Below are 26,192 nucleotides of genomic sequence, written 5' to 3' on the forward strand. Positions count from 1 at the left end.
AAAATCTGAAAAAGACCAAAAGCCCACTGAATACCTCACCTTAATTCGGTCGATGTTGTCACCAGATAACTCTTGAATGTGCTTGAGGCTGTACATAAGGCCAGAGGGACTGAAGAACGTGATGCTGGCCGGAACGCCCTGCAGGGAGAGCACAAGACCAGTATGTCGGCACAGGCCAAGAAGAGAATGTTCCGCTGGTTCTTCTAGCCAGGTGCCATCAACCCTGGAGCCCCAGGAGGCAGCCCTCAGGCAGCCCCACAGAGTCACAGCAGGAGGGTTCCTGGTGGACGTGGCCTTCTCTGCTCCCTCGAGGCCAAAGCCAAGTTCAGGTGAGGCACCGTTTAGAGGGCAGGGTGCCTTTGGGGAGGCTGAGTGCTGCTCCTCATTGCTCTGCTGGCCCACAGGTCTGTCTGTCTGGCCAGAAAACATGGCAGCCGTGGACCCCATGCCCAGCCGAGCAGATGGTGCCACGAGCTCACGTGGCCAGAGTGGCCCTGATGAGTGAGACGGCAGTCCAGGCCCGCTCCCTGTCAGCTCTGCATCCCTTCTCAGGAGACAGAAGGCGCACTGGCTGCACAGCCTTTCTGTTTTGGTCTGCACTAACGGGCCGTCCAGAGCCAGCAAGCCCTTCAGAAGCCTGTCCTGGGAGAGGGAGGGGAGGCAGCCCACTGAGTACAGATGTGGGAAAGCTTAAACTGGCGCCACCCACCTTCCTGCCTGAAGCCTTCAGAGGTCTCTGTGGCTTCCCAAATTCAGTCCAGACCCCTCGGTGGGCACTGTGGGCCTTCCCAGCGTGGGCCCCGCCTCCCCTCCCAGCCTCTGCCCCTGCGGCTCCCTCAGGGCCCCACACAATGAAGGACGGTGGCACGAGGGCCCCTAGCTGCCCAGGCCCACCAGGTCTGGGGTGGAATCCACAGGGCTTTGTGCATATTATCTCCTTTCATCCTTCTAGAAACCTTACAGGAGAGTTCTGTTCCCATTTCACAGATACAGAGATGGAGCCTTGGGAAGTCATGCAACTGGGGATGGGGGGACCATGCACAGGGGTTTGGGCCTCTTGCCCCCCGGCCCCCACCACCCATCACCCAGAGCTCTCCCTGCAGGCACCACCCACCTGCTTAGAATAGTAGCTTTTGAGGTTCACTTGGATTCCTGGGTGTGGGATCTTCTGATAGACAGTTATGCTTTCCATGGGGATCCCTGGGCACAGTCAAAAGCAGAAAACAGGCTTTATTCCACTGGGAACACTGGGCTCCCTCCCGAGACTCTCCTCTGTACGGGGACCTGCTCCAGGGTCCGTCTGCCCCAGCACCACCCACACTCTTGGCGACGGCTGTGACACCCTGCGGGCTCCCAGCTACGGTCAGGACAGCAGCCTGTACCCCACACCGGACACGACCATGAGGGCGGCCCACCCTTTCCTGGGGGCTCCACACAGCCAACCCTGCACGCGGACCGCGAAGGCTCCCGGCAGCCCCGAGGGGGCAGAGCGGGGGGGGGGGGGGTGGGCTGTGCCACAAGCCAATGCACCCTCGTCACCTCTGTCCTTGAGCATTTTCGGCAGGATTTCTCCTTTGACGGTTCCGCAGGGAAACAGAAGGGGCAATGCCGGTGACTCCCCTGTGGATAAAGAACCAGACTTTGTTAATCCTTTCAGGAAGGGGTTGCACGTGCCCGGGGCACGGGGAGCAGCAGCTCCAGCTCACCCGGTGGCTGTGAGTGGGAGGGAAGAAGCTGACCTTGCTACTAGATCGCAGAGGAGTCGGCCGCGGCGCTCAGAAAATGGGGGTCCCCACATGCTGGGGCCACTGATCCCCAGGCTCCTCCAGCCCCTCTGGTCCTGATGCAGCGCTGGGCGGCAGGCACGAGCTAGCATGCCGCTCTGCACTTGGCTGGAGTCAGAAGCCAGGGCCCACGCTCACAAGGCAGCAGGGAAATGGCAGCCAGAAGTGGCCGGGCAGCCACCCCCAGACAGAGACGAGCTGTCTGCCTACTGTCCCCTCAGGACGGCGGTCACCTGGCTAAGTGCCCACAGGCCGGATGGGTGGCTGTGGAGGGACCCGGCCTGCTGAGAAGGGCCCTGCCTCCCACCCAGCTCCCCGTCTCCACTCTAGGAAGACCTAAGGGTGCGTCCAGCTCCAGGCTCTCCGCAGAACGAAGACGGCATGCGGTCTGAGCTCTGACCTGAGACATTACCAAACAACAAAACCAATGGGAGAAGCTTCCCCAAATGTGAACAGTGTGATCGAACTAACCACTCCCCTCCGACGTCCGTCCATCAGTTGGAATAAGTCTTAGTGGCTGTTGCTCACGCACAAGCGCATTGTTCTGTCCCCATCCGATCTCCCCGAACACCTCTGTGGGGACTGCAGTCAGAGGAAGGAACAACCCAAGCTCTTCCCGTCCAGCACCATCTCCCTGAAGGCCAAGCCCAACTACAGGGACAACTTCCTTTTTCCAGGTTATTCAATAACTACGTACTGGTGAATGTGTTCTTGATTTAAGCTGCTCTGTAACTATCAGCATGGACATAAAAGAACACAAGGAATCGGGACAAATTCAAATGTAGACGATAGATGCCCACTGATTGCTCTTTTCCGGTGGGAGGAAATGCTTCATGTGCTGTGGCTGCCGTCCTTGGAGACAAATTTCCAAAGCGATGTTCAGGTGCGACTTTCTTACCCAGAGCCAGGCATGCCTCCGGTCTGTGCATCCATCCGTGAAGTTAGGTGCTGGGGGTGCAGGATTCTAGGGGCCAAAGCTGCTCCCACAGAACCCCCCAGCCACCTGCTCTGGGGCAGCTTCGAGAATCCGGCAGAAAAACCAAGGCCTGCCTATCCAGCAAGCCTAGCCCTAGACGTGTGCAAGAGGCCTTTGGAAGATTCCAGTATCTGCTCTTCAAAGCAGCTCTTTGGAAGATCTAGCCCAGTACTGAGCTGCTCGTGCTCACTCCCGGATAGCTGGCCACTAACTCGGAGAATGGGAGCTTAGCATGTGTGTCCTGGTACAGGGCAGATGACTGTCTTCTCTCATCGTACCATCAGAGAGCCAGGCCATGCATGCAGGCCCAATCAGCCCAGCTGTCTTTGTGGAAACCCGTGACACTCTCAGCAAAGGAGGAAAACCTGAAAATGCCCCAGTAGAATTCTCTTCTGCCAAGTGGCGATCTACCACAACCATCCTTTCTGGGACCTGTCCCCTTCAAGAAGTCAGAGGCAAAGAACCCATCTTTTTGGGCGAAGTTTACTGTCTGCAGATTTTTAACTCACATAGGCCAATGCTGATGCTGGCTGGCTCTGCAGAGGTGTGAGAATTTTCCTGGAATAATAGGGAGAGACGGGGGCCTGGCAGGGGCCTCACCCAACAGAGAGGACTCAATGGTGACTCCCAGGGCTTAGAGGCCGCCATTCCTTTAACAGGGCTGTGGGGGCTGAGGCCAGCAAGAGCGCTGAAAATCGCAGGAGAGGGTTGTGCCGAGGGGCTGGGGACGCCATAAAAAGTCAATGTGGAAATTAAGGTAACAAGGCTGATTTTTTTTTAAAAATGCCATTTCACTGTAGGACACGTTTGTGGCTGGAAAGGTCCATCTACTGCCAGGTCAGAACTGATTTCGGCCTCCCAGGCTGGGAGATGCAGTCATGCAGAGATTCTCATGGTGGAGAATCCGGACAGCAGGGCTGGTGGCGAGGGAAGAAAGGGCCAAGCAAGTCGGCGAGGCTGCAGGGGTGGCTGTTGGTGGCCCCCGAACCGGGGACATTTCAGGTAACCGCACCCCCCTCTTGCAGAATGCCGTAATGCCCCCTTCTACCATTTATTTGCTGCTCGCTTTTCCATTAGAGCGGATCTCCTGGAGGGGGAGAATTTTCTGTCAGAACAATGAGCTAAATGGGTTAATAGTTTTAAGAGCTGCACTGGCACCTGACCCGTAGTAAAAAGTGTTACATAAAAGAGAGAAGGGCGCCTGGGTGGCTCAGTGGGTTAAGCCGCTGCCTTCAGCTCAGGTCATGATCTCAGGGTCCTGGGATCGAGTCCCGCATCGGGCTCTCTGCTCAGCAGCGAGCCTGCTTCCCTCTCTCTCTCTCTGCCTGCCTCTCTGTCTACTTGTGATCTCTCTCTGTCAAATAAATAAATAAAATCTTTAAAAAAAAAAAAAGAGAGAGAGAAGCAGTAACTACAAATTGGCCTGTTGACCGCAAACACTGGAAGTAGGTTTTTAGCTTTTAAAATCCAGTTTCAGAGCTTGTTGGGGGAGAAAATCATTGATGCTTTCGTAAAACCAAGTGAAAGTCCCTGTTAGCAGTCAAGAAGGATTCGTGTTTGGATATTCTAACTGCGACTGAAGATTTATTAGGACAACCGGGAGTGCTGGTTACAAATGAGAAGAAGACATAAAGACTTCACAGAGGATGCAGCCCAGTCTCTGCGGAGATAAGGCAGAGAGCGTCCCTATCCCCTGGAAATCTTGAGTCCGTTAATGGAAACACTAGTGTGGTATCTCAGAACGACTCCGATCCTTCCTGCTTGTGTGTGCAGAGCAAGGAGCCTCTGGACCTGAGAGTGAGGAACGACTCAGTTTCCTTCCATCTCTTTCTAGAACTTGAGCGCCAGTGGTGAGCACAGCCAGTCATCTGCCCTGGAGACAGAGCTAAATGCTGTCCCACCCATGGAACCAGTCATCCATCTTCGTGAACCAAGGAGGCACTTAATCCCCTGGGGAATGCCAAGCTCCACCATTTACATTGATTTCTACTTTAAAACAGAACGGCTTTGTTACTATTTGATGGTGACCATCTCCTAAGGACATCAGAAATAAAGAGCCTGGCGTTGGATCATTCTGGAGCACAGGCATCCCACACCAGGAGCTGCTGGGGAAAAACCCAATCACATGATGTTCCTCTTGCCCTGGAAGAGCTGAGGCGTGGTGATCCTCAAAACAGTCCGATGGGCCCGAGGACCCTGAGGCGCCCAGGACCGTGCTCACCCCGGATCCCCGGCATAACCACCTTTGGCTTCCCAGCAGGTTTTGACTCCTGGCCGCACGTTAGTGCGCTCCTGGCAGGCCTGGGCTGACGCTCAGGAAAATGGCCACTCAGCTTGGCCAGGCCTGTTGTCAGGGACCAAGCCCTCTCTTGCCTCGCTCCCCATACGCCCTCCTGTCCCGCCAGAACAGCTGAACAGTGCTCAACAAACACCGCGTGGGGACACCTGTGTGCCGGGCCATGAGGCAGGAGTGGGTTAAGCGACAAGGTGAGGCACAAAGGGCATGCGTGTGGTGGGGGTGGCCAGAGGAGGGCCACGGTCTCCAGGACAGTGGACGTGGAAGAAACGCAGCCTGTGGCGTCCCTGTCACAGAGGAGCCTACGTGAAGGACAGAGTCTCTGTGGGCAGCACCGACAGGAGGGCTGAGGCAAGACGGCTGCACAGGAAGGGAGAAATGAGAGTGGCTCGCCAAAGCGCCACGGAGCTGGCCACTAGAGTCGTGGGCCCCGCGACTGTCCTACTGAAGAGCCCCCGAGGCCCTGCGGCTCACGTGCAGTGGTGGCCCCAAGAGCCGGGGCAGGAGGCCCAGCGGTGCTGCCCGGGGATGGGAACACAGTGCTGGGTACTCGGTGCTCCAGTCCAGCCCAGGCCAGCACCTGCTTCGGCCGGGATGGGGCCCAGAGGGTCACTGCATTAGGGCTCACCTCCTTCGTCCCTGGGGCTTTGGAGGGTCTCCGAAACACACCCCCTCAGTATGAAGAGCATTTTTCAAAACTTAGAGACATCAGCAAACGAAAGCAAAGAGCTGGGCTGGGCCATAGTGGCGGATGTGACCGCAGAGGCAGGGAGCGCCTTCCCTCCAGCTGCCCTGCTCCACTGCCCGGCAGCCTCCGCCGCGGCCCCGGACGCTCTGCGGGGGCAGAAGCCGCAGTGGGAAGGCATGCCCGTTGAGTGCCGTGGAAGGGCAGGGGGCCATCTGGAGCCCGGCATATGCTGGCATCGTGCGTGTTTCATCTCTGAGTATCTAATACCTCGTGAACAGCCCGTGATGGGTCAGTGATCATTCAACTCATCTTACCCATGGCAGGGGCGACAGGACGCAAGAGCGAGTGTCTGCCTCCAGGTTAGCCCTGGGGGACAGAGGATGGGAGATACAAGCGAGGAGGACCACTCTGGCCCTCCCGTGCCTCTCGCTCCGAGAGCTCCCCCACATCTTTGCTTCCATCAAGGCTGCACCCCCACTGAAAGGCAAACCCCTCTACACGCTGCCATCTCAGGTCCGGGGCCACATGCTGCCCAGGGACATGCTCCCAGGGGTGGGCTGCTTGGAGAAGGAGGCGGCCCCTGAGAAGAGCAGGGAGGAGGGGAGGCGAGGAGCGGACACAGACTCAGGGAAGGTTCCCAGTGCCAAGAGCCCGCCCCCACTCCTGTCAGCATTACTGCAGATGGTCTCCTGGGATTTGTCTCTGAATGTTTCGTTTTGTGTCTTGTTCCAGTTGTCTCCAGTCCTCTGGAGGAGGGGGCGGAGAGAGGCGGGCTGAATTTCCAGCAACACAGACACACACAGTCAAAGGAGCCTGCGGTCCCACGAGCAACCTGCACACTTGAGCCAACCCGCATCACCACGGAGAACGCGCCCAGGAAACGTTCCTCTCCCGGGGCGCTGGGGTGCGGGGCGGGGGGTGAGGCCAATGAACAAAAAGTAAATGGGCGTCACTTGGGGTGACCTTTTTCTACTTACGGGAACAAATGTATTCTGCAAGCTTTTCTGCATTCCCAGAGTTTGCTCCTTCTGTGTCCAGGCCGATTTTATTCACTGAAAAATAACAAAGGAAATGTGTTTTCCCCAAAGACCTCTCTTCCTGGGTTGTTTGCTAATGTGCAAATGCAAAGGAACGTCTCCTCCTGAAGGCTGGTACGGGATGATGGCAGGCACCGCGGCCAACGCGAGGGTGCTGGGCCCTGGGCCCACCCTTCCTAGATGTGTGGCTTTGGGTCACGCGCCCATTTCTCTGAGCCCCACTGAGCTCATCTACACGAGGGGAGGACACCAGCCACAGGGAACTGCTTTAAAGATTACGCGAGATGATGAGAGCCAGCCCTGGCCATCCAGGGGAGCTGAAGAAAGGCGGCTTTCTTATCGGCCAGTGAGGAGGTGGCGAGCATTTAGGATTTGCTACGTCTCACAGGGCATGAGCGGGCCCTCGTTCTCTTGGGGAGATGAGGCCAGCCCCGTCCAGAAGGGTGTTGTGGGCTGACGTGGCCAGACTGAAACGGAAGGGAGGGCAGGAGAGGTTCCACAGGATCCTGCCAACAAAGACCTCCAGCATCGGGGCGCCTGGGTGGCTCAGTGGGTTAAAGCCTCTGCCTTCAGCTCCGGTCATGATCCCAGGGTCCTGGGATCAAGCCCCACATTGGGCTTTCTGCTCAGCAGGGAGCCTGCTTCCTTCTCTCTCTGCCTGCCTCTCTGCCTACTTGTGATCTCTGTCAAATAAATAAGTAAATAAAATCTTAAAAAAAAAAAAAAAAGACCTCCAGCACCTCAACTATGGGTCTTCTGGGCTGAGGGGTGAGCAGCTCCCATCAAGGAGTGCGGCAGGAGCAGCCCCCCACCCCAGGCCCCTGGGCACTCTTCCACACGGGAGACGCTGGCCCGTCCGCAGACGACGCCGAGGGAGGAAGGGCCGCGGCCCCCGTGCCATCCGCGCTCGCCACCTGTCCATGGGCTGCGGCACCCCCGACGGAGGAGGGCTGTGGCCATTCCCTTTAGGATTCATGTGAGACCCGCCGGCTAATAACAAACGGCAGCTTTCACATCAACACCGTCAGCTTTTTCATTAACAGGTCATTGCTAGCGTCCCAAGCCCAAGAGACAAAAGTCACATGCCGCCGTAAACTTTGTTCTGGAACAAAGCCGTGATTACACTGTACGGCCGCCCCTCCTCTGATCGGACACCAGAGCACTGAAGACTCCCCAGGAGCGAACTGGGACCTCAGTACCACAGTGATGGCGCTCTTTACCGTCGGCTCACCCGCGTGGTTCCTGCGGCGACTAGACGGGAGGAGCCACGCCGACTCTCGTGCCCTGTTCCCAGGGAGCAGAGCCCCGAGCCGTCCAGCACCTGTCAGCTCTGTCTGCGAGGACAGGGCCTGGCTGTGTGGCCGCCCACAGCCCGCAGAGGCTCTCAGTAGAGGTCAGGGAGGGATGTTCACAGGAAGGTCTCCACCCCTGTGGTGGCAAGACTGGCTCTGCTCTAAGCGGGTGCAAGGTTTCAGCCACGGGCCCAGGGCCTCGGGCGCTGGCAAACCCGCCTCCGGGGGCTCCCCAGGCCGTGGTGACAGGGGAGCTCCCAGTGACTCACACCAGTGAAACAAACCAGTCTGCCCCCAGACTAACCTGCCATCGTGTTCTTTCCATTTAAGAGCTTAAGGCGAGGACTGCCATGGTGCGCCCAGTCGGGAGCTCGGGTAAACCTGGGGTGAGCCCCCCCGCTGGAGGACGCCTATGCTCGAAGGTATCATGCACTTGTCTCAAGGGGGGAAAGTTCTTAGTGCAGGGCGCCTGGGGGGTTCAGACAGTTAAGCGTTTGCTCAGGTCATGATCCTGGGGTCCTGGGATGGAGCCCCGCATCAGGCTCCTGGCTCCTTGCTCAGCGGGGAGTCTGCTTCTCTCTCTGCCTGCTGCTCCCCCTGCTTGTGCACTCACTCGCTCTCTCTCACACAAATAAATAAAATCTTAAAAGAAAATGCTTAGTGCAAAGGCAAATCATAAGAATCAACAGGTGGGATGTGAAGACACATTAAGGTTATAGACACAGATGATCTCAGTATTCCCCCAGAAGTCATGGGAAAATGAAGCAATGATAAATACTCAAAAAACAGATATGGTTTATGGGGTGCCTGAGTGGCTGTCGGGCGAGGATCCAGCTCTTGGGTTTTGGCTCATGGGTCCTGGGATCAAACCCTGGGTCGGACTCCTCGCTCAGCAGAGAGTCGGCTTGAAGATCCTCTTCCTCTACCGCTCCGTCCACTCGCACTCTCGCGTGCACTCACTCTGTCTCTCTAAGATAAATCAATCTTGATGGACTTTGACATCAAGACCACTGACTTGGGCCAAGTTTCCATTTCCACTATGAGAAACATTTGTATCTTCTCTTTGCTTTAACTGTTTCATTCTCCTGACCTGATGTGCAGCTTCTGGGGGGAGCCAGAGGCAGCTCTTGGGCCAGAGGGCTCCTGCAAGACGGCCCCTGGTGACCTCAGTACTCACACCACTGTGACATCCCCATCCCTTGAGCGAGGCTGGACTGGCTGTATTCAAACAAAAGGAAGATGGCGGAAGTGATGGGATGTCATTCCCAAGATTAGACGATGAAAAGACTGGCTTCTGGCCAGGAGGCTCTTTTGTGCTGGCTCTTGGATTGTCTTATAATAGGGGAACCCTGCTGCCGTCTCCTAAGGCAGCCCTCAAAGAGGGCCATGTGGGGCCTGGGAAGTGGAGCCATGTGCGTGGTTTTGGAAGCAGAACCCCCAAGTCAAGCCTTGAGATATCTGCAGCCTGGTGAGAGACCCCGAGCCAGACGGACCCAACTTAGCCATTCCCAGATTTCGGACTTAAAGAAACTGTAAGAATTTAAATGCTTATTGTTTCTAGCCACTAAGTTTTGGGCAATTGTTACGCAGCAGAAGATGACCAATGCTTGGACTTGGGACTCCTCTGGCTGTCCATGTTCAAGTTCCTCTCACCCTCCACAGTCTTGCTGGGCCTCGGGATGAACAGAAGTGTCCAGCAGTTCACCAGAGAGAGGTCCTCTGGGACACCACGTCTGGGAAGGTGAACTGAGAAGGTTCCAAGGTTGGGTGACTGACTTTCATGTTAAGATAGAATGTGGTTTCTCCTAAGAGATTGTTTTTTTCTTTTCTTTTTAAAAAGTAATAGAGATTACTTTTAATTACTTTTAATCACACAGCAGTGTGGGTCCCAGCTGAGCCAGCCGAGCACCTCTCTCCCAAGAGATTTTTTTTTCCCCAAGAGACTTTTTAAAGGTGCAAAATCCCTAATCTCATCCCTTCTTTGATCATGCCCTTAGATCAGCCCTTAGAACATGTCCTTCTTGCAGTGGATAAACAGGGTATAGGCCAGGGCCGGGGATCCCACGGGACCAGGCTCTGCCATCTGGAGCACACGGGAGGCCGGCCCACACTAGCCGGCTCTGTCCCAGGTTTCTCATCCCGTATCCCCACTTTTGCTCTTGGGTTTTCTTCTCATTTGACAGAACACTGAGATGCAGCCTGCACAGGGGTGCCACTGAGACGAGACTGAAGGTGGCGTGAGAATCAGAACAGGACCATTTCCAAACGTGCCGTGTTTGAGAGCTGAAGTGATGTCTAAGTCCAAAGTTGCCATGAGAATTTTCTTTCCTCTTCTACTTCAGAAAAAAAGAAACAGTGAAAGGAAAGTGTAAGCAAATTCTTAACTGATCTGGGGGGGGGATGGGAGAGTGGGGGCGGTTTCCTTGGTAACCAAGGCCCGATCCCCTCTTCACTGGAGCCCCGAGCTGCAAGCTGCTCTGTGTTGAAAAGCTGAAAAGCGACGCACCAGCTCTTCATTAGTCAAGCAACTCGCAGCTCAAGGGATGGGGATGTCACAGTGGTGGGAGCACCGAGGTCACCGGGGGCCGTCTTGCAGGAACCCTCTGGCCCGAAAGCTGCCTCTGGCTCCCCCCAGCAGCTGCACATCAGGTCTGGTGAATGGAACAGTTGAAGCAAAGAGAAGACAGAAATGTTTCTCATAGTGGAAATGGACACCAGGCCCACACACTAAATTGGGGGACTGTCTATAAACAACTGGCCAGTGTCAAGGTCACAAAACCAAAGACAGACAGAGGCACCTTTCTGGCCTTCAGGAAACTAACTAGACATGCTGACGAAGGCAAGACAGGATCCTGAATGCCGTCCTTCCACCACGATGGACATTACGGAGAATTAGGAGGTACTAGCATGTCCCTATTAATTTCTGGATAGTCGCAGCGATACGGAACAATGTGCTTGTTTGTAGGGAACCTACATTCAACTATTCGGGGTTGGTGGGACATCACGTTGGCAACTTACTCTCCAGGACTCCAGGAAAGATTGAGTTCTTTGTATTGTAACTTAAATTTTCTGTAAATTTCCTTCAAAAGAAAAAGTATATAAAAGAAGAAACTATATAATCATCATAAAGATGTATCATAATTTATTTAACTATTCCCCTATTGGGGGCTCCTTTTTCCACGATTATAAATAATGCTATGCTATACATTCGCATATAAAAACCGATTCTTTTCTCCTGTTTTGGATTACCTTTGGCTAGATTATCAGGAAAGGGATTAGTGGGCCAGAGGGTCCAAAGCTTGTAATAGAGCCTTATTTATTTTTTTTATTTTTAAAAGATTTTATTTTTTTAAGTAATCTCTATGGCCATCGTGGGGCTTAAACTCACAACCCTGAGATCAAGCATTGCATGCTCTACTGACTGAGCCAGCCGGGCACCAATGTAATAGAACTTCTGAATACATACTGAACAAGTATTTCTGAAAATATATGACCCAATTTCTAATGCCATTTAGCAATATTTGAATATATTTGTCTCACTTTACCTTTACCAGGACAAGCAGGAGAGGCAGGAGAGGGAGAAAAATCCTCCAGCAGACTCCCTGCTGAGTGCAGAGCAGGACTGGGAACTTGATCATGACCTGGACTTGAGACCAGGTCCCTGAGATCAGGACCTGAACTGAAATCAAGAGTCAAACCCTTCACTGAATGAGCCACCCAGGAGCCTCTAAAATTGCCTTTTGTTATTCATAATAGATCTCTTTCCATTACACCTGAGTTTATGTTAATGAGCTGGTGTTTGGAAAGCCCTGAAGGATGGGGGTTGCCAGGGGAACCAACCCTGTGATTAGAGAGGGTAGTCTCTAGCCTCCAAGGAGAAGAGTGGGGCTGGAGGTTAAATTAATCACCAATGACCAATGACTTACTCAATCACGCCTATGAAATGAAGCCTTTATGAAAACCCAAATGGTGCCACAGAGAGGTGCTGGGAAGGCAGTGCACCTGGAGGGGGTGTGGAAGTGCACCCCTTCCCGCCCCCCACCTTACTCTAGGCGTTTCTTCCATCTGTGGTTCATTCGTATCCTTTGAAATATCCTTTATAATAAACAGGCAATAGTTAGTAAACCATGTGCCTGATTCTGGGAGCAAATGATCCAATCCAACCTACATTTGTTAACCAGGTACAGAAGGGTGACTATGGTAGTAACAGAGACTATAGGAAAGAAGAAGAATAGTTTTTCATTCCCCAATGACTTAACCTTGCTTGTTTAAAAAAACAAAAAAACCTATAGTTTAAAACATGGTATTTTGCTTATTATATTTATAAATAATTAGTCAAATATGCTGCTGCTAAGGGTACAGTGAAAGCTCTCTCTCTCATAAATAAGTAAAGCTTTCAAAAAAAGGGGGGCAACTTCATCTTTCTCATCGCTTAGCAAATACCAAGGGTTTTATAAAGGAGATTTGTCCCAGGGAGAGGGACAAAGCCAAATACACATTTTTATTATAAATCATAACATCCCAGTCATTTTTTTGGTGTTTTACTTTACCTTGATTGCTTACCTAGAGAAGCAGTAGCATTTCCGACCACATACACTGACTTGGCATTCCATTTTTCTCTCAGAGAATGTTTCCAGGCTGTAAAACATAGAATGAGATGTGAGCAGCAAACACCACAGTGGCCACCTGGACTGCTGCCCAGAGCTCCTTGTTCATCCTAAGACACTTGTGAACAAGGCAAACTATTAATAACCACGTCTGAAGAACAGCATCTCAAGCTAAAAATCCATTTTTGTTGTGTTCATATTCGGCAGTCACATTTCTAAAAATCACTTCATAAATGTTTCAGTATGCCTTGCTTAGAATATTAACTCTTTTCCACAGTTGTACTAGAAGCACTTTTATTATGTACCAGAAAATAAACATAACTTGAAGAATGAATTTGCAGGGTGACATTAAAGTTTAAAAATGTAAACTTTTATTAAATTTTTTTTTTTTAGTAATCTCTACACCCAACATGGGGCTCGAACTTATGACCCCAAGATCAAAAGTTGCAAGCTTGGGGTACCTGGGTGGCTCAGTTGCTTAAGTGTCTGACTCTTGGTTTTGGCTCGGGTCATGATCTTGGGGTCGTGGGGTCGAGCCCTGTGTGGAGTTCCATGGGAAGTCTGCTTGAGATTCTCTCTCTCCCTTTTCCCTCTGCCCCTCCCTCCATCAGCCCCCTCCCCGGAAAATAAATAAGATCTTAAAAAAAAAAAAAAAAAAGTCACACACTCTCCCAACTGTGCCACCCAGGTGCCCCTAAAAATGTAGACTTTTAAAGAAAAAGTCACTGGTCTTTAAATATAGCAACTTAGGGGCGCCTGGGTGGCTCAGTGGGTTGAGCCTCTGCCTCGGGGTCCTGGGATCAAGCGCCCCATAGGGCTCTCTGCTGAGCGGGGAGCCTGCTTCTCCTTCTCTGCCTGCCTCTCTGCCTACTAGCGATCTCTCTCTCTTTCAAATAAATAAATGGAACCTTTAAAAATAAATAAAAATATAAAAAAATAAAAATAGCAACTTAGTGTCTAATAGAGCAACACAACCGGTTTTATTCAGGACATGTATCTGAAAGCAGTCAAGAAACTATAATCTCGGATGTGTATATATTAAGTCAAAGTAAAGACCATAACTTTCTGGTTCGTGAGCAAACACAATTTCACAGAGAACATTATGATTTTAGGGCAAAACCAAACAGCTTTAACTGTGGATTAAAGAAATACAAAGAGAAAATGAGTTGGATGAATACACGCTGAGGCCACCGGGTGTTCACTACTGTTGGAGAAGACAAGGACGCATGAGTTCTCCCTTCCTACAATCCGATTAGGAACGTAACTTTCCCGAATATTTAAGTGTTACACTACGCTTTACACTCCCATGGGAAATTTCCTTTTATTAATTAATTTATTTATTTTTAAAGATTTGTATTTTTTTTTTAAAGATTTTATTTGACAGAGAGAAATCACAAGAGAGGCAGGCAGAGAGAGAGGAAGGGAAGGAAGCAGGCTTTCCGCTGAGCAGAGAGCCCGATGCGGGACTCGATCCCAGGACCCTGAGATCATGACCTGAGCCGAAGGCAGCGGCTCAACCCACTGAGCCACCCAGGCGCCCCAAAGATTTGTATTTTTTTAAAGTAATCTACACCTGACATGATGACCACAGTATGCATGCCTCTGGCCAGCGGTCCAGGATTGCAGGAGATGCCGAATGTAAAGTATTTAACAGAGTCTGGTATACATTAGGCACTCCATAAATGTTGGGCAACGAAGCTATTTGATTGAAAGACTAAAGTGGTTGTTCAATCTGAAGCCTGGGCTCTGTTCCTGTGTTTTGATGGGGGAGGGAGGGAGGAGGTGGGAAGAAGGGACTGAGATGATCGTGTCATTGAGCGCCTGGCATGACACCAGCCATTTTTTTGATGTGCTTGGATTTCCTCATCATCTCTTTGAGGAAAGAGACTGCCACCAATATATTCTGAGGAGAGAGATGACCACCGGCAGATGAATCCCTCAGGGTCTAGGGACTTGAGGGGCTGCCCTGTCTTCTGTTTCCCAAGGCACATCAGTGATGTGACACCGTCAGGTGCCTGCCCTGGTCAGAGACCACGAGGCTACCTGTCATTCTGTGTGGGACATTCAGAGTCTGCTTATAAGGAGACAGGCCATTTTCTGCTTCCTCCAAAGGTTACACAAACATGAACTAGCTTGGTACGTAAATACTTTTTTGAGCTGAAAGTCATTGAGATGTTTCAAACCTGAAAAATCTATTTCTGGGATCCGGTGTCCCTGCTCAGAAGAATCAGAGTAAAGAAAGTCCAGTGGAATTCAGGAGAGCCCCCCTCACCTTCCATTTTATTGTCTTTCTCCAAACACAGCTCCGCTGCTTCCACTGCTCTGGGGCTGGTAAAAATGAGTCCTCCATAGCCTTCAGGATGAGACAGCTGTGCACCAAACCGCAACAGAGACCTTTTACATGATGGCCGAGTTCAACAGTTCCCAGATTTCCAAATGCTTCACAAAACCAACTCCTTCCATCCATCCATGCGCCCGTTTATCCAGCCGTCCACTCTTCCATCGACACCTGCCGGGAGCTGACTATATGCCTGGAACTATTCTAGGCCTTTCAGGGTGTGCAGATGAACGCACTGTTCGTGGCATTTCTCTCAAGCAGCTCACAGTGGAGGGGAGAGCTAGGAAAGAGCATGCGGGGTGGGGGTGTAGCAGGAGCAGACAGGGGGGCCACGTGACCCAGCCGGGGCTTGGGTGGGATGCGGGCTGGAGGGCAGACTGGAACTGCATCCGTACTAAAGCTGGAAGCTTCAAGGCGCGCTGGGGTGGTTGGGTCGGGTAAGCTGCCTGCTCTTGACTTTGGCCCAGGGTCCTGGAGTGAGCCTGGCGCCGGGCTCCATGCTCAGCAGGGAGTCGGCTTAGAGAATTCTCTCTCCCTCTGCCTCCTCTTCGCCTCCACGTTTTCTCTCTCCCTCTCTCTCTAAGGAAATAAATACATCTTTAAAAAAAACCACTGGACTCTTCAAGGGGCAATATCCATGTCGAAGCCTTGATTTTCAAAGATAGTAACAGTGACAACATTTACTGAACATTGCTCTTTTTACCTATTGTGTCCCTCGCTCTAAGTTCCCTAGGAGATGCATGAGGTCCCTATCTTCTCTTCGATGAAGACTTGGGCTTGGAGAGACTGAGGAACTGGCCCATGGTGAGAGGCAGGCCCAGAACTCATACCTTGTGCCCCGACTCACTGCAGCATAGGGAGCTAGACAAGAGTCCAGAAAAGCTGTCAGGGGCCACGCCGGCTAGCAGGGATGGGAGAGGCTCCTGTGGAAACGCCAGTATCTGTGTGGCCACGAGGTCCAAGAAGCGATCTCAAGTGATGAGATCTCTGGGGCCTTTCAGGGCTGCTCCTGGAAGGGCACGTGGGTCTGGGTCCTTCTTACCTCGTTCCCTCGGCACACAGCCCAGCACATAGGGGCATAACAGGTGCCGGACCGTGTCTGTCAAGTCCATTACTGAGTCAGTCGTGCCGTATTCGGCCCCAAAGAAAAGCACAGGCTTTCTATAAAGAGCAGGAGGGGTGAAGCTGGCGCAAACGGCGGCATAGAGCCCCGGAGCATGGCTGGGCACCCCTAGTCCGTGAAACCAGCTGGCTCTACCCCACGTGTCTAGAACGGGGCTTCTGGGAGATGCCCTGAAGGCGCTCCCTTCCTGGGACAGGGTGCTCACTGGTGAGGGCTGCCTGAGCACTGAAGCTTTGATGGCAAACATCCGGAAGGCTTTACCGGGACTGTGTCCGGCAGGACAGATCCCCGTTCCCCCTGGCGGCAGACCTGACGCTGTGGGGGAGCAACAGCCTTACTCCAGCGGCCCAACCTGGGGCCTCTAAAACAGTGAAGTGCGTGGTCAGGGCAGGTGGGTGAATGGGAGGATGCAGTGGAAAGGCCCGCAGGGCTGGGAGCCCCCGACCCCGACCCCGCCTCCAGATCAGGGTGGCTTTCTGGAGGAGCTGGGGACTGTCACAGGGACAGGCTCATCGCCCCGTGCGCTGGAGCCTGGGGAGGCTGCGCTGCCCTTGTCTGCAAGTCGGGTAGTAAAACGAGGGACAGTGAAGAAATCCTTCCAGCTCAGGTTGGCAAGGGTTCTAGAGACTCAGAAATTACGGTACTCAGACACCAACAGACCTTACCTTCTCAGAAAAACTGGGAAGAGACAAAAACTCAAACGATAAAACAGGGATCAGAGTGGCTTCGAGTCCATGTAATCCTAATTCCTGCAAATACAAGAATACGGTTCCGGGTTGGCCAGGGTTGTTTGGAAAATAAGGAAAAGGGTCACAGGACCACGTTAGTCTGTGTCGGCTCCTCAGAGGGTTCGCAGACCACCCCCAGGTCCCACCCCCCTTAGGTTCCTTAGGAAGACAATGTGGTGCTGGGCAGGACCCAGGGCCTCAGGCACTTACCCTGATGTACGGATCTTGGCCACAGTCATCCTCCTTGGCGTCTTTCAGTAAGAGAACCTTCATTATGGCCTGGCAGTCCTTACAGGGCGCTGGGACAGAGCAGGGAGACGGACGGATCTTAATTAGATCTCAGGAACTCTTCCTAAGCAATGTCAGTTGGGACAGGAGCACAGGAGGAAGGTCATCAACTGCTTGCCGAGGTGACTGACCTATCCCTTATCCACAATGACTTAGCGTTAATGGGCTTGTTCCTTCTGAAGCCCCTGTCACTGATAAGGCCAAGGGACAGCATGCTGGCACTTGATATCACTTGGAAAGGCAGATGAAAGCCATTAGGGAAAGCCAATGTCCCGGCCACACGTTTAAGGCTCCTGAAAAGGAGTGATAAAATTTGGGGGTTGTATCATTACCAAATAGACAAATTATGTTAAAGAAATAAAAAATTACTCCATCTCAAGATAAATGTACTAAGAAGTTAATAAGCTTTTTAGGCAATAATTATATTGACCCTTCTACTTCTCAAATGATGTTTTATAAATGGTGCCAAGTATGAGATCTCTTTTAGAAGTTTTCTAACAACCTGGAAAAGAATTTGTTGATATCTTTCGAAAGCCTTGTATACTTTATACTCTTTCTTCTTATGATTTCACTTCTAAGAATGAATACTAAGGCAATATTCGTAAAAGCGTGGAAAGACTAACATAAAGATGTTCATCCTGGATCCTGGCGTATGTGACATAGCAGCACTGTGTAAGTTTCAGCTCACATCAGCTGTTTATCCGATACATTTATTTGCTTCAATATGATTACCACCATAGCAGCTCAGCTGAAGCCTCTACCACGCCTCCTGATAATTATTTCTATTTTGCAGTGAGAACAATTAAGATCAACTCTCCTAGGAACTTGGAAGTTTGAATAGAGTACTGTTGACTGTAATCGCTGTGTTGTGTATTGGGTGTCCAGGACTTACTACTCTTTTTTTTTTTTTTAAGATTTTATTTATTTATTTGACAGAGATCACAAGTAGGCAGAGAGGCAGGCAGAGAGAGAGAGAGAGAAGCAGGCTCTCCGCCGAGCAGAGAGCCCGACATGGGGCTCGATCCCAGGACCCTGGGATCATGACCTGAGCCGAAGGCAGAGGCTTTAACCCACTGAGCCACCAGGCGCCCCTACTCCTCTTCTAGTTGCAAGACTGTATCCTGGTATTTATAGTGGGAACAAAGTAAATATCCAACAGAGAGACCAAGGTAGTTATATGAAATTATTAAAATATTAGTAACTTTAGTTACATGGATTATTTAATCACAAAATGTGAAGTTAAAGAAGTATAATGCATGAATAGTACGGTTTTATAAATTTTATATATGCATATTTATGAGAGAATATGCATCCGAATACTACTAATAATTACTTCTGGGTGGCAGGTTAGGGTGATTATTTTCTTGTTTACCTCTTTCTGTATTATCCATTTTCTTTTACAATAAACATTATATTGTGTTTTTTTTTTTAATCAAGGGGGTGGAATTTAATATGACAACCCCAAAGGCCTCAAAATAAATGTTGCTAGAGACCTGCAGAATAAACTCTGCTTGAAATGTGGGTTACTATCCTGTAAGTAGCATTACCACCAGCTGGTTACTGACTATTACACAGTGGTTGATGACAGTCAGACAGCGCGTGTTGTGTGGAGCAGAAATGGGTTAACTCTGGGAGCCATTACTTGTGAGTTATTACTGAATAGGTTTCTGGAACATTATAGTATCTATGGGACACCTTAGAAAAATCTGGCTCAAAATGAATTGCTTTGTATCTAAGCAACCGGCCCTGGGTGAACAAATAATAATCATGAAATCAAGTTCTAATTACTGCTGCTGTCAAGCTGTGAGCTAGAGAGACTGGGGATTTCAAGAAATGGGCAGTACTGTTCCTATCTTTTCTTGGAATTACTTGGAATGTGTCTCACATAGAAATTAGGAACTGGCCTTTCTGAGATGGGCACACGCAGGTGTCAACCCGGTGAGGCTTGAGTCTGCATTTATTCCCAAATGCTAACGTAGATGGTGCTGTGAAGGCATTTTGGAGATAAGATAAAGTCTATCATCGGGTGGCTTTTTGCCAGGGAGATTATTCTAGATAATGGGGGGGGGGGGCTCCTCCAGTCAGTGGCTTTAAGAGCAGAACGAAGGCTTCGCTGGGGAAGAAATTACAGCTGTGGACACCGCTTCCTCTGCTGCCCGAGCTGGCCCACCCTTCTTGGCGGCTTGCACTCAGCCTGCACTGGGGGTCTCAGACTCGCCTGGCAGCCCCCGCATTGGCACCAGGCAGTGCCTCGCAGCAGGTCCTAATCCATATCCCCCACGAGCTCTGTATCCTTGGTTGAACCCAGACTGATCCCAAGAGTTCCTTCTGGGGCTCCAGGAATCTGTATGTCACTGAGTGGCAGGTAAAACTTAGCATTTTCAGGTAATACATACATGTTTCCAGGCCCATGAAACAAGCCAGGATTGTGGGGATTAGAAGGTGGACACAACCTGCTGTTGGAAGCAGTTGGTCCTGGGCCGCAGACCTCAGCCCCACCACGTCCCCACCATGGCTTGAGGTTCTGGGATGCGTATCCCCAAGATTTCAAAGGATACATTTAGTGATGTTTCCAAATTCCAAGAGCCAATCTCTCCCAAGTGTTTCTATATGTTCTGAGAAACTGACATCTGCAATCTGTCTTGGGGAGATTAGGTCTGCATTATGTATTGGGGGCGGGGCACGAGTTCAAGTCTACCAAGTGCTGGGAGGTGATGTGGGAGAGATGACTGGGTGCTGATAGCTGGGTGCTGGTCCAGGGCCACCACTCTGAGAAAGCGGCATCTTAGTTGAGATCTGAATGACAACAGCAGCGAGGAGAAGCGTTCAACTGTCAGGAAGGGGCTGGGTGCATTCCCGGGAGAGAAGGGTATGCAGGGCTCTGGTGGGGACAGGGGGACTTGGGACACCATGAGATACGGGAATCCGCGGACAGGTGACTGGCCGCGATGGTATTCATGCCTGAGACAGGCCTCCAGCTCCTGCGGTGAGCACGGCCACCAGCAGAGCAGGCAGGTGTCGGCGGCTTCGGCAGTGGGGCCCTTAGGAGGGGGCTGGTCCAGGGACTCACCCTGAAGACAGGGTTAACAGGACACGGGGGGTAATTCACGGTGAAACTATCTGTTCGCCCCCTGATGGCTGGACCAGCTGAAAGTGTCTTTCTTCTTTGAATACCACCACACTTGGGGCGTAATCCTATCTGTGAGTTAACAAGTATTTCTAGACCATTGCTGTGTCCTCGGCACTGGGGATACGATAGGATTCCTGCATCCCACTGGCGGGAGGGTAAAGCAGACACTTGAGTAACAAGCGAAGGCGACTGCAGAGGCGGTAACTGCGGCGAAAACAAGTCAAGGTGCTCTGGAGGCGTAAGTGGCAAGTCTCGCCTGGACCGGAGCGGGGGCCGAGGATGCCGGTAGCCCCCAAATGCCCGCCCTTCCTTTCTCACTATAGAAATGGAATCCCTCGTTAGTAACGAGGCACACGGTTGCCCAGAGCAGAAACATGCACCTGGATGTGGCCAGGGGACTAGCTTCCGGCCACAGGATCTACGTGGGAGTGATGTGCACACTTCGTGGGGCCCATCCTGAGAGGGAGGTGCCCTGGCCCTACTCCTTCTCCCCTGCCTCCTTGCTGGCTGGGATGTGGAGGCGATATCTGGACCTTTCCTTGGTCTGTAAGAAGCTGCAGTAATGCCGCCGTCTCCTATGACTGGAGAGAGCCATTTGGACGTAAGTCAGGGAATCTAGGCAGAGAAGTCATTCCTTGTTCCTAGGGCAGCTAGGCACATCTGTGCCTTTACAAACCCACGTACCTTGGCTGTCCCATGAGCCAATCCTCCCCAGTTGGTATTTCCTCTGCTAAGGGCGGTGTCCGTCACCTAGTCCCTGGGCCTTTGCTACAGACTCTTTGGCTCTGCGGAACCTTTTGGGACTAACCCCCCACCCCCACCCCAACACCCCCCACCACCTGTAGACCGTTCTCTGAGCCTTTGGGTTCTGCCCTGGGCTGAATGTGCTAAGGGAACGGTTCCCATCAATTAGGGGGAATCATTCTCGAAACAATATCAACTTTAAATCTTCAATTACTGGGGCGCCTGGGTGGCTCAGTGGGTTAAGCCGCTGCCTTCGGCCCAGGTCATGATCTCAGGGTCTTGGGATCAAGTCCCATATCGGGCTCTCTGCTCAGCAAGGAGCCTGCTTCCCCCTCTCTCTCTCTGCCTGCCTTTCTGCCTACTTGTGATCTCTCTCTGACAAAAAAAAAAAAAAAAAAAAAAAAATTTTTAAATCTTCAATTACTAAGAAAATTAGTAATTTGGGGCGCCTGAGTGGCTCAGTGGATTAAGCCGCTGCCTTCGGCTCAGGTCATGATCTCAGGGTCCTGGGATCGAGCCCCGCATTGGGCTTTCTGCTCTGCAGGGAGCCTGCTTCCTCCTCTCTCTCTGCCTGCCTCTCTGCCTACTTGTGATCTCTCTCTCTGTCAAATAAATAAATAAAAAAATCTTTAAAAAAAAAAAAAGAAAATTAGTAATTTGTGAGCATGACTATCTTTGTGCACTTATCAGGTGATTTCTTTCTCACTGAACTTGATGACGTGGGGATCTGGCAGGGCATAGAGTCTCCAGCAATGATTCCTCTTAATTCTGCATTAGAGGTGCTTTGAGCAATGGCAGGAAGGAACAATAAGGGTGTCTGATTTTCACCTGCCCAGTCCAGCAGCATATCTCATGGAACCTCTTAACGGTAATTATCAGGAAGCCATCAATTTTATTACCTAACAACCACAGAGCAGAACCCAGAAGACACATTTTCTCTATCTGCAGTGGGTCATCTGGGTTTGCTTTCAAGTGTTTGCATTATTGAACTAAGCCCTTTGTACCAGAGTGGTACTTTTTATCTTCATGCCTTTCTATTTTCCCAAACACTCGGGTGTGCAAAGTCTATGAGAGGCAGCCTAGTATGGCAGTTAGGAATACAGTGTCCAGAGCCAGACTGCCTGAGTGGGAACCCCACCCAGCTCTGCCACTGACCAGTTCTGGGACTTTGGATGAGTTTTGTCCTCCATAGGCTGGCTTCCTCACCCCTAAAACAGGACAAACCTCGTAGACTTAATGCAAGTAAAGCATCAGATCAGTCTCTGGCGGACAGTAAGTGCTCAGTAACTGTGGCAGCGGTCACTGCTATGTCCTTCCAGTGGCTCAGCAACCTACAGCTGGATAGGGCAGAGCTTATTCCCACTTAACAGGGGAGAAAAGAAGATCACATCATGCGCAATAAAGCTACTACTGGATACCCGACCCTCAGCCCTGTGCTGGTTCAGTGACACCACTTCCCTCCTATTACCCCAAAGAGAAAAGGGAAAGCAGACATGAGAACAGGAGAGGAGAAATAAATTTATAAACAAGCGGCTTTCCCATTGCTGTTAAGATCAGAAAACTCCCCAATACAACCTGTGAAGGCCCAGCGCCTTCCAGCCCCATGTCTCTGCTCTCCCCTGTGCACTCCAGCCGCCCCAGACTTTTCTGCATCCCTCAGGCTTGCCCCCTCCCCCCCCCAGAGCTTCTAGTGCCAACTCCTACTCGGCCTCCAGGGCTAGGGGTAAACATCACTTCCTCAAAGACAGTTAGGATGTGGTTTGGCGGCTCTAAGAGATCCAAGCGAACAATGGCTGAAACGGGAGAGAACTTTGTCACGGCTGGCTGGTGGCCCCGTCATGCAGAGGGGATGTGCTCCTTCTGCCTTGTTCTTCCAACATCCCCAGGCAGGTGAGCAGCTCAGAGCTGGGCACCAGACCTGTTCAGGCCACGGTAAGGACTTTGCTGTTTATCCTGAGTGAGATGTGATGCCACTGGGGAACTGAGCACGGGGCTGATGTGCTCTGATTTATATTTCAGTAAGGTCACTTGCAGCTGCGAGGAGAAAAGACTCAAAGTAGGAAGGAGGAAGAACTGGGAGGCTCTTAGAACAGACTAGTTGAGGGGCGCCTGCATGGCTCAGTCCGTTAAGTATCAGACTCGACTTCGGCTCGGGTCATCATCTCAGGGTTGTGAGATCAAGTCCCAGGTCGGGCCCTGTGCTGAGTATGGAGCCTGCTTAAGATTCTCTCTCCCTCTGACCACCTCTGCCCACCCCGACCACTCATGTGCTCTTAAAAAAAACAAATAAATAAAATATGAAAAAGAACAGTCTAGGCGAGAGCTGGTTCAGGTTTGGACTAGGCTGGCCAAGTGGGGAGGAGTGTACTTGGATGGGTTCTGAAGGCGGAGCCAACAGCATCTGCTTGGGCTGGATGCAGGGTAGAGCAAAGAGGAGTCATGTTTAGAACCCGAATGGTTCTAATGGGGAGAATGGGAGCACTGTCAGGAGATGGGAATGGATGGGACCAAGATTCACTGGGACCATATTATGTTTGAGGATGCCTATTCCCCAGCAAGGTGCCCTAGCCCATTTGTGCACTGTGAATGAGTTCTAGGCATGTCTGCAGGCTTGATCCCCACAGGCCTTGGGGCAGCTGGTAGGGCCCAGGTTCCCAGAACCACAGTGCACTCGTCCCACGCCCACCCCGGCCGGGGCTGCTGCCTTTCCCTGCAAAATGCACAGCTGATCTGTTTCTTACAATGTGCTGTCTAATAAGTATTAGCATTTTCTTGATATGCTGTAATGTTAAAAATGTTGGAGAGTACCAGCATTAAATGTCCAAATGAAGAAACTGGGTGGGCAATTTGGGCTCAGTGCGGAGTCAGGTCAGAAGACAAAGTCTGGGAGTTGTCAGTGTATAGAGGGCATTTGAGGTCTGAGGACCGGATAAGACCACGGTGAGAAAACAAGGAGGCCCAGGACAGAGCCCTACAGCACCCATGCGATGCCAGATCCAGTCTGGGCAGAGAGCAGAGGAGACTCTAGCAAAGGAAAAGGAACACAGACTGGGGTGAGCCCTAGTCACGCCATAACAGAATTCCACAGACTGGGGGCTTTCACAGTAGACTTTATTTCTTTCGTTCTGGGGCCTGGAAGTCCAAAAATCAAGGCTCCATCATGGTTGGTTCCTGGTGCGAGCTGTCTTGCTGGCTTCCAGCCTACTGTCATCTTGGTGCGTGCTCACATGGCCTCTCCTCTGTGTTTGTGCAGAGAGAGCTCGCTGGTGTCCTCCTCATCTTCTAAGACACCAGACCTAGCGGATTAGGGCTCCACCTAATGGGTAGAGTTGTAGGGCTTGACTTCTCATGACCTCATTTAATCTTTATGACCTCTTTTTTCTCCTTTCACCTTTTTTTTTTTTTTTTTGAGTAGTTGCCATGCCCAACATGAGGCTTGAACTGATGACCCTGAGATCAAAGTCATGCTCAACCAGTCAGGCATGACCCTTCACTGCCTCTTCAAAGGCTCTATATCCAAATAAAGTCTCATCAGGGATTAGGGCTTCGACCTAAGGAATTTGGGGGGACACAAGATAACCATAACTTAATGCGGAAAGTCCTGCTGCTCTCCCAGCAGTAACAACCGCTCCTTCCCCCGCTTTTTTAAGGTTTTATTTATTTATTAGAGAGAGAGGGAGGGAGGGAGAAAAAGCACAGGCAGGGGGAACAGCAGAGGGAGAAGCAGGCTCCTGGCTGAGCAAGTAGCCCAGTGAGGAACTTGATCCCAGGACTCTGGGATCATGACCTGAGCCAAAGGCAGACGCTTAACCAACTGAGCTACCCAGAGGTCCCAAGAGCTGCCCTTTCAGTGAGCATTTACTCTGAGCAATTTATGGGGCTAAGCATTTTACGTTGCAGGATCTCAATCCTTATTGAAACCAGAAAGGGTAGGTATTATTATCCTTATTCCACAGAAGTGGAAACCAAAACTCCGATATGCCCAAATTCACAAAACACACTGAGTGGCAGCAGTAGGATTTAATCCCAGTCTGAAGCCCATGCCCATTCCCCAAGCACTCGCACACTTCTCAACTCCTGTAAGACAGTCTATGCTACTTCACACTCTGACCACTCGCTCCACACTGGGAGCTAGTCTGAGGACCCCAAGTAAGGCTTTTCCCTCGATCTCTTCTCAACGCAATACACACTCCCTGGAAAATTTGCAAACTACAAAAAAGTACAGTCCTTCAAAAAACACCAAACACAGAAAGAATTACCATATGATCCAACAGTTCCACTTCTGGGTATACACATCCCAAAATGTAAAAGCAGAGACTTAAATAGGTATTTGTACATCCAAGTTCACAGCAGCGTTATTCACAATAGTCAAAAGGTAGAAGCAACCCAAGGACCCACCAATGGACGAACGAATAGACAAAATGAGATATATATGTACAACGGAGTATCATTCAGCCTTAAAAAGTAAATTCCGACACATGCTATGACATGGATGAACCGTGAGGAGTTTATGCTAAGTGAAATAAGCAGTCGCAGGAAAAATACTACAGGATTCCCCTAGAGTAGTCAAATTCACAGAGACGGAGAACAGAATCGTGGTTTCCAGGGACTGGGCGAGGAGGAAATGGGGAATTATTGTTTGTTTTTTTTTTAATTAATTAATTAATTAATTTTCAGCGTAACAGTATTCATTGTTTTTGCACCACACCCAGTGCTCCATGCAGTACGTGCCCTCCCTATTACCCACTACCTGGTTCCTCAACCTCCCCCCCCGCCCCCGTCCTTTCAACACCCTCTGGTTGTTTTTCAGAGTCCATAGTCTCTCATGGTTCATCTCCAACTTCCAGTTTCTCTCAACTCCCTTCTCCTCTCCATCTCCCCATGTCCTTCATGTTATTTGTTATGCTCCACAAATAAGTGAGAACATATGATACTTGACTCTCTCTGCTTGACTTATTTCGCTCAGCATAATGGGGAGTTATTGTTTAACAGAGTTCTAGTTTTGCAAGATGAAGAAGGTCTGGGACGGATGATGGTGGTTGTTACACAACAAAGTCAATATACTTGATGCCACTAAACTGTATGTTTAGAAATGATAAACATGATAAATTTTGTTATGTTTGTTTTACTACAAGAAAGTAGTAAAAGAAACGGAAAAGAT

At 50.9% G+C, this 26,192-nt stretch overlaps 1 protein-coding gene across 3 annotated transcripts in view; it reads right to left on the bottom strand.

Annotated features, from left to right (window-relative positions):
• Positions 1–26,192, bottom strand: part of UROS (uroporphyrinogen III synthase) — a 31,491-nt gene that overhangs the window by 3,689 nt on the left and 1,610 nt on the right. For 2 of the 3 annotated variants that reach the window (XM_046026984.1, XM_046026982.1), the window contains exons 2-9: positions 17,080–17,168; positions 16,807–16,890; positions 14,953–15,049; positions 12,637–12,711; positions 6,722–6,796; positions 1,540–1,620; positions 1,115–1,200; positions 40–138 (exon numbers count right to left, since the gene is read on the bottom strand). In XM_046026984.1, coding sequence (XP_045882940.1) covers positions 40–138; positions 1,115–1,200; positions 1,540–1,620; positions 6,722–6,796; positions 12,637–12,711; positions 14,953–15,049; positions 16,807–16,890; positions 17,080–17,142 — 660 coding nt within the window. In that variant the 5' untranslated portion in view covers positions 17,143–17,168. Of the gene's footprint in view, positions 1–39; positions 139–1,114; positions 1,201–1,539; positions 1,621–6,721; positions 6,797–12,636; positions 12,712–14,952; positions 15,050–16,806; positions 16,891–17,079; positions 17,222–26,192 lie in introns of all 3 variants that reach the window. The other variant, XM_046026983.1, reaches the window with a different exon arrangement.

The sequence above is a fragment of the Meles meles genome, chromosome 13 (assembly GCF_922984935.1).
Source record: "Meles meles chromosome 13, mMelMel3.1 paternal haplotype, whole genome shotgun sequence".
Taxonomy (NCBI): Eukaryota; Metazoa; Chordata; class Mammalia; order Carnivora; family Mustelidae; genus Meles; species Meles meles.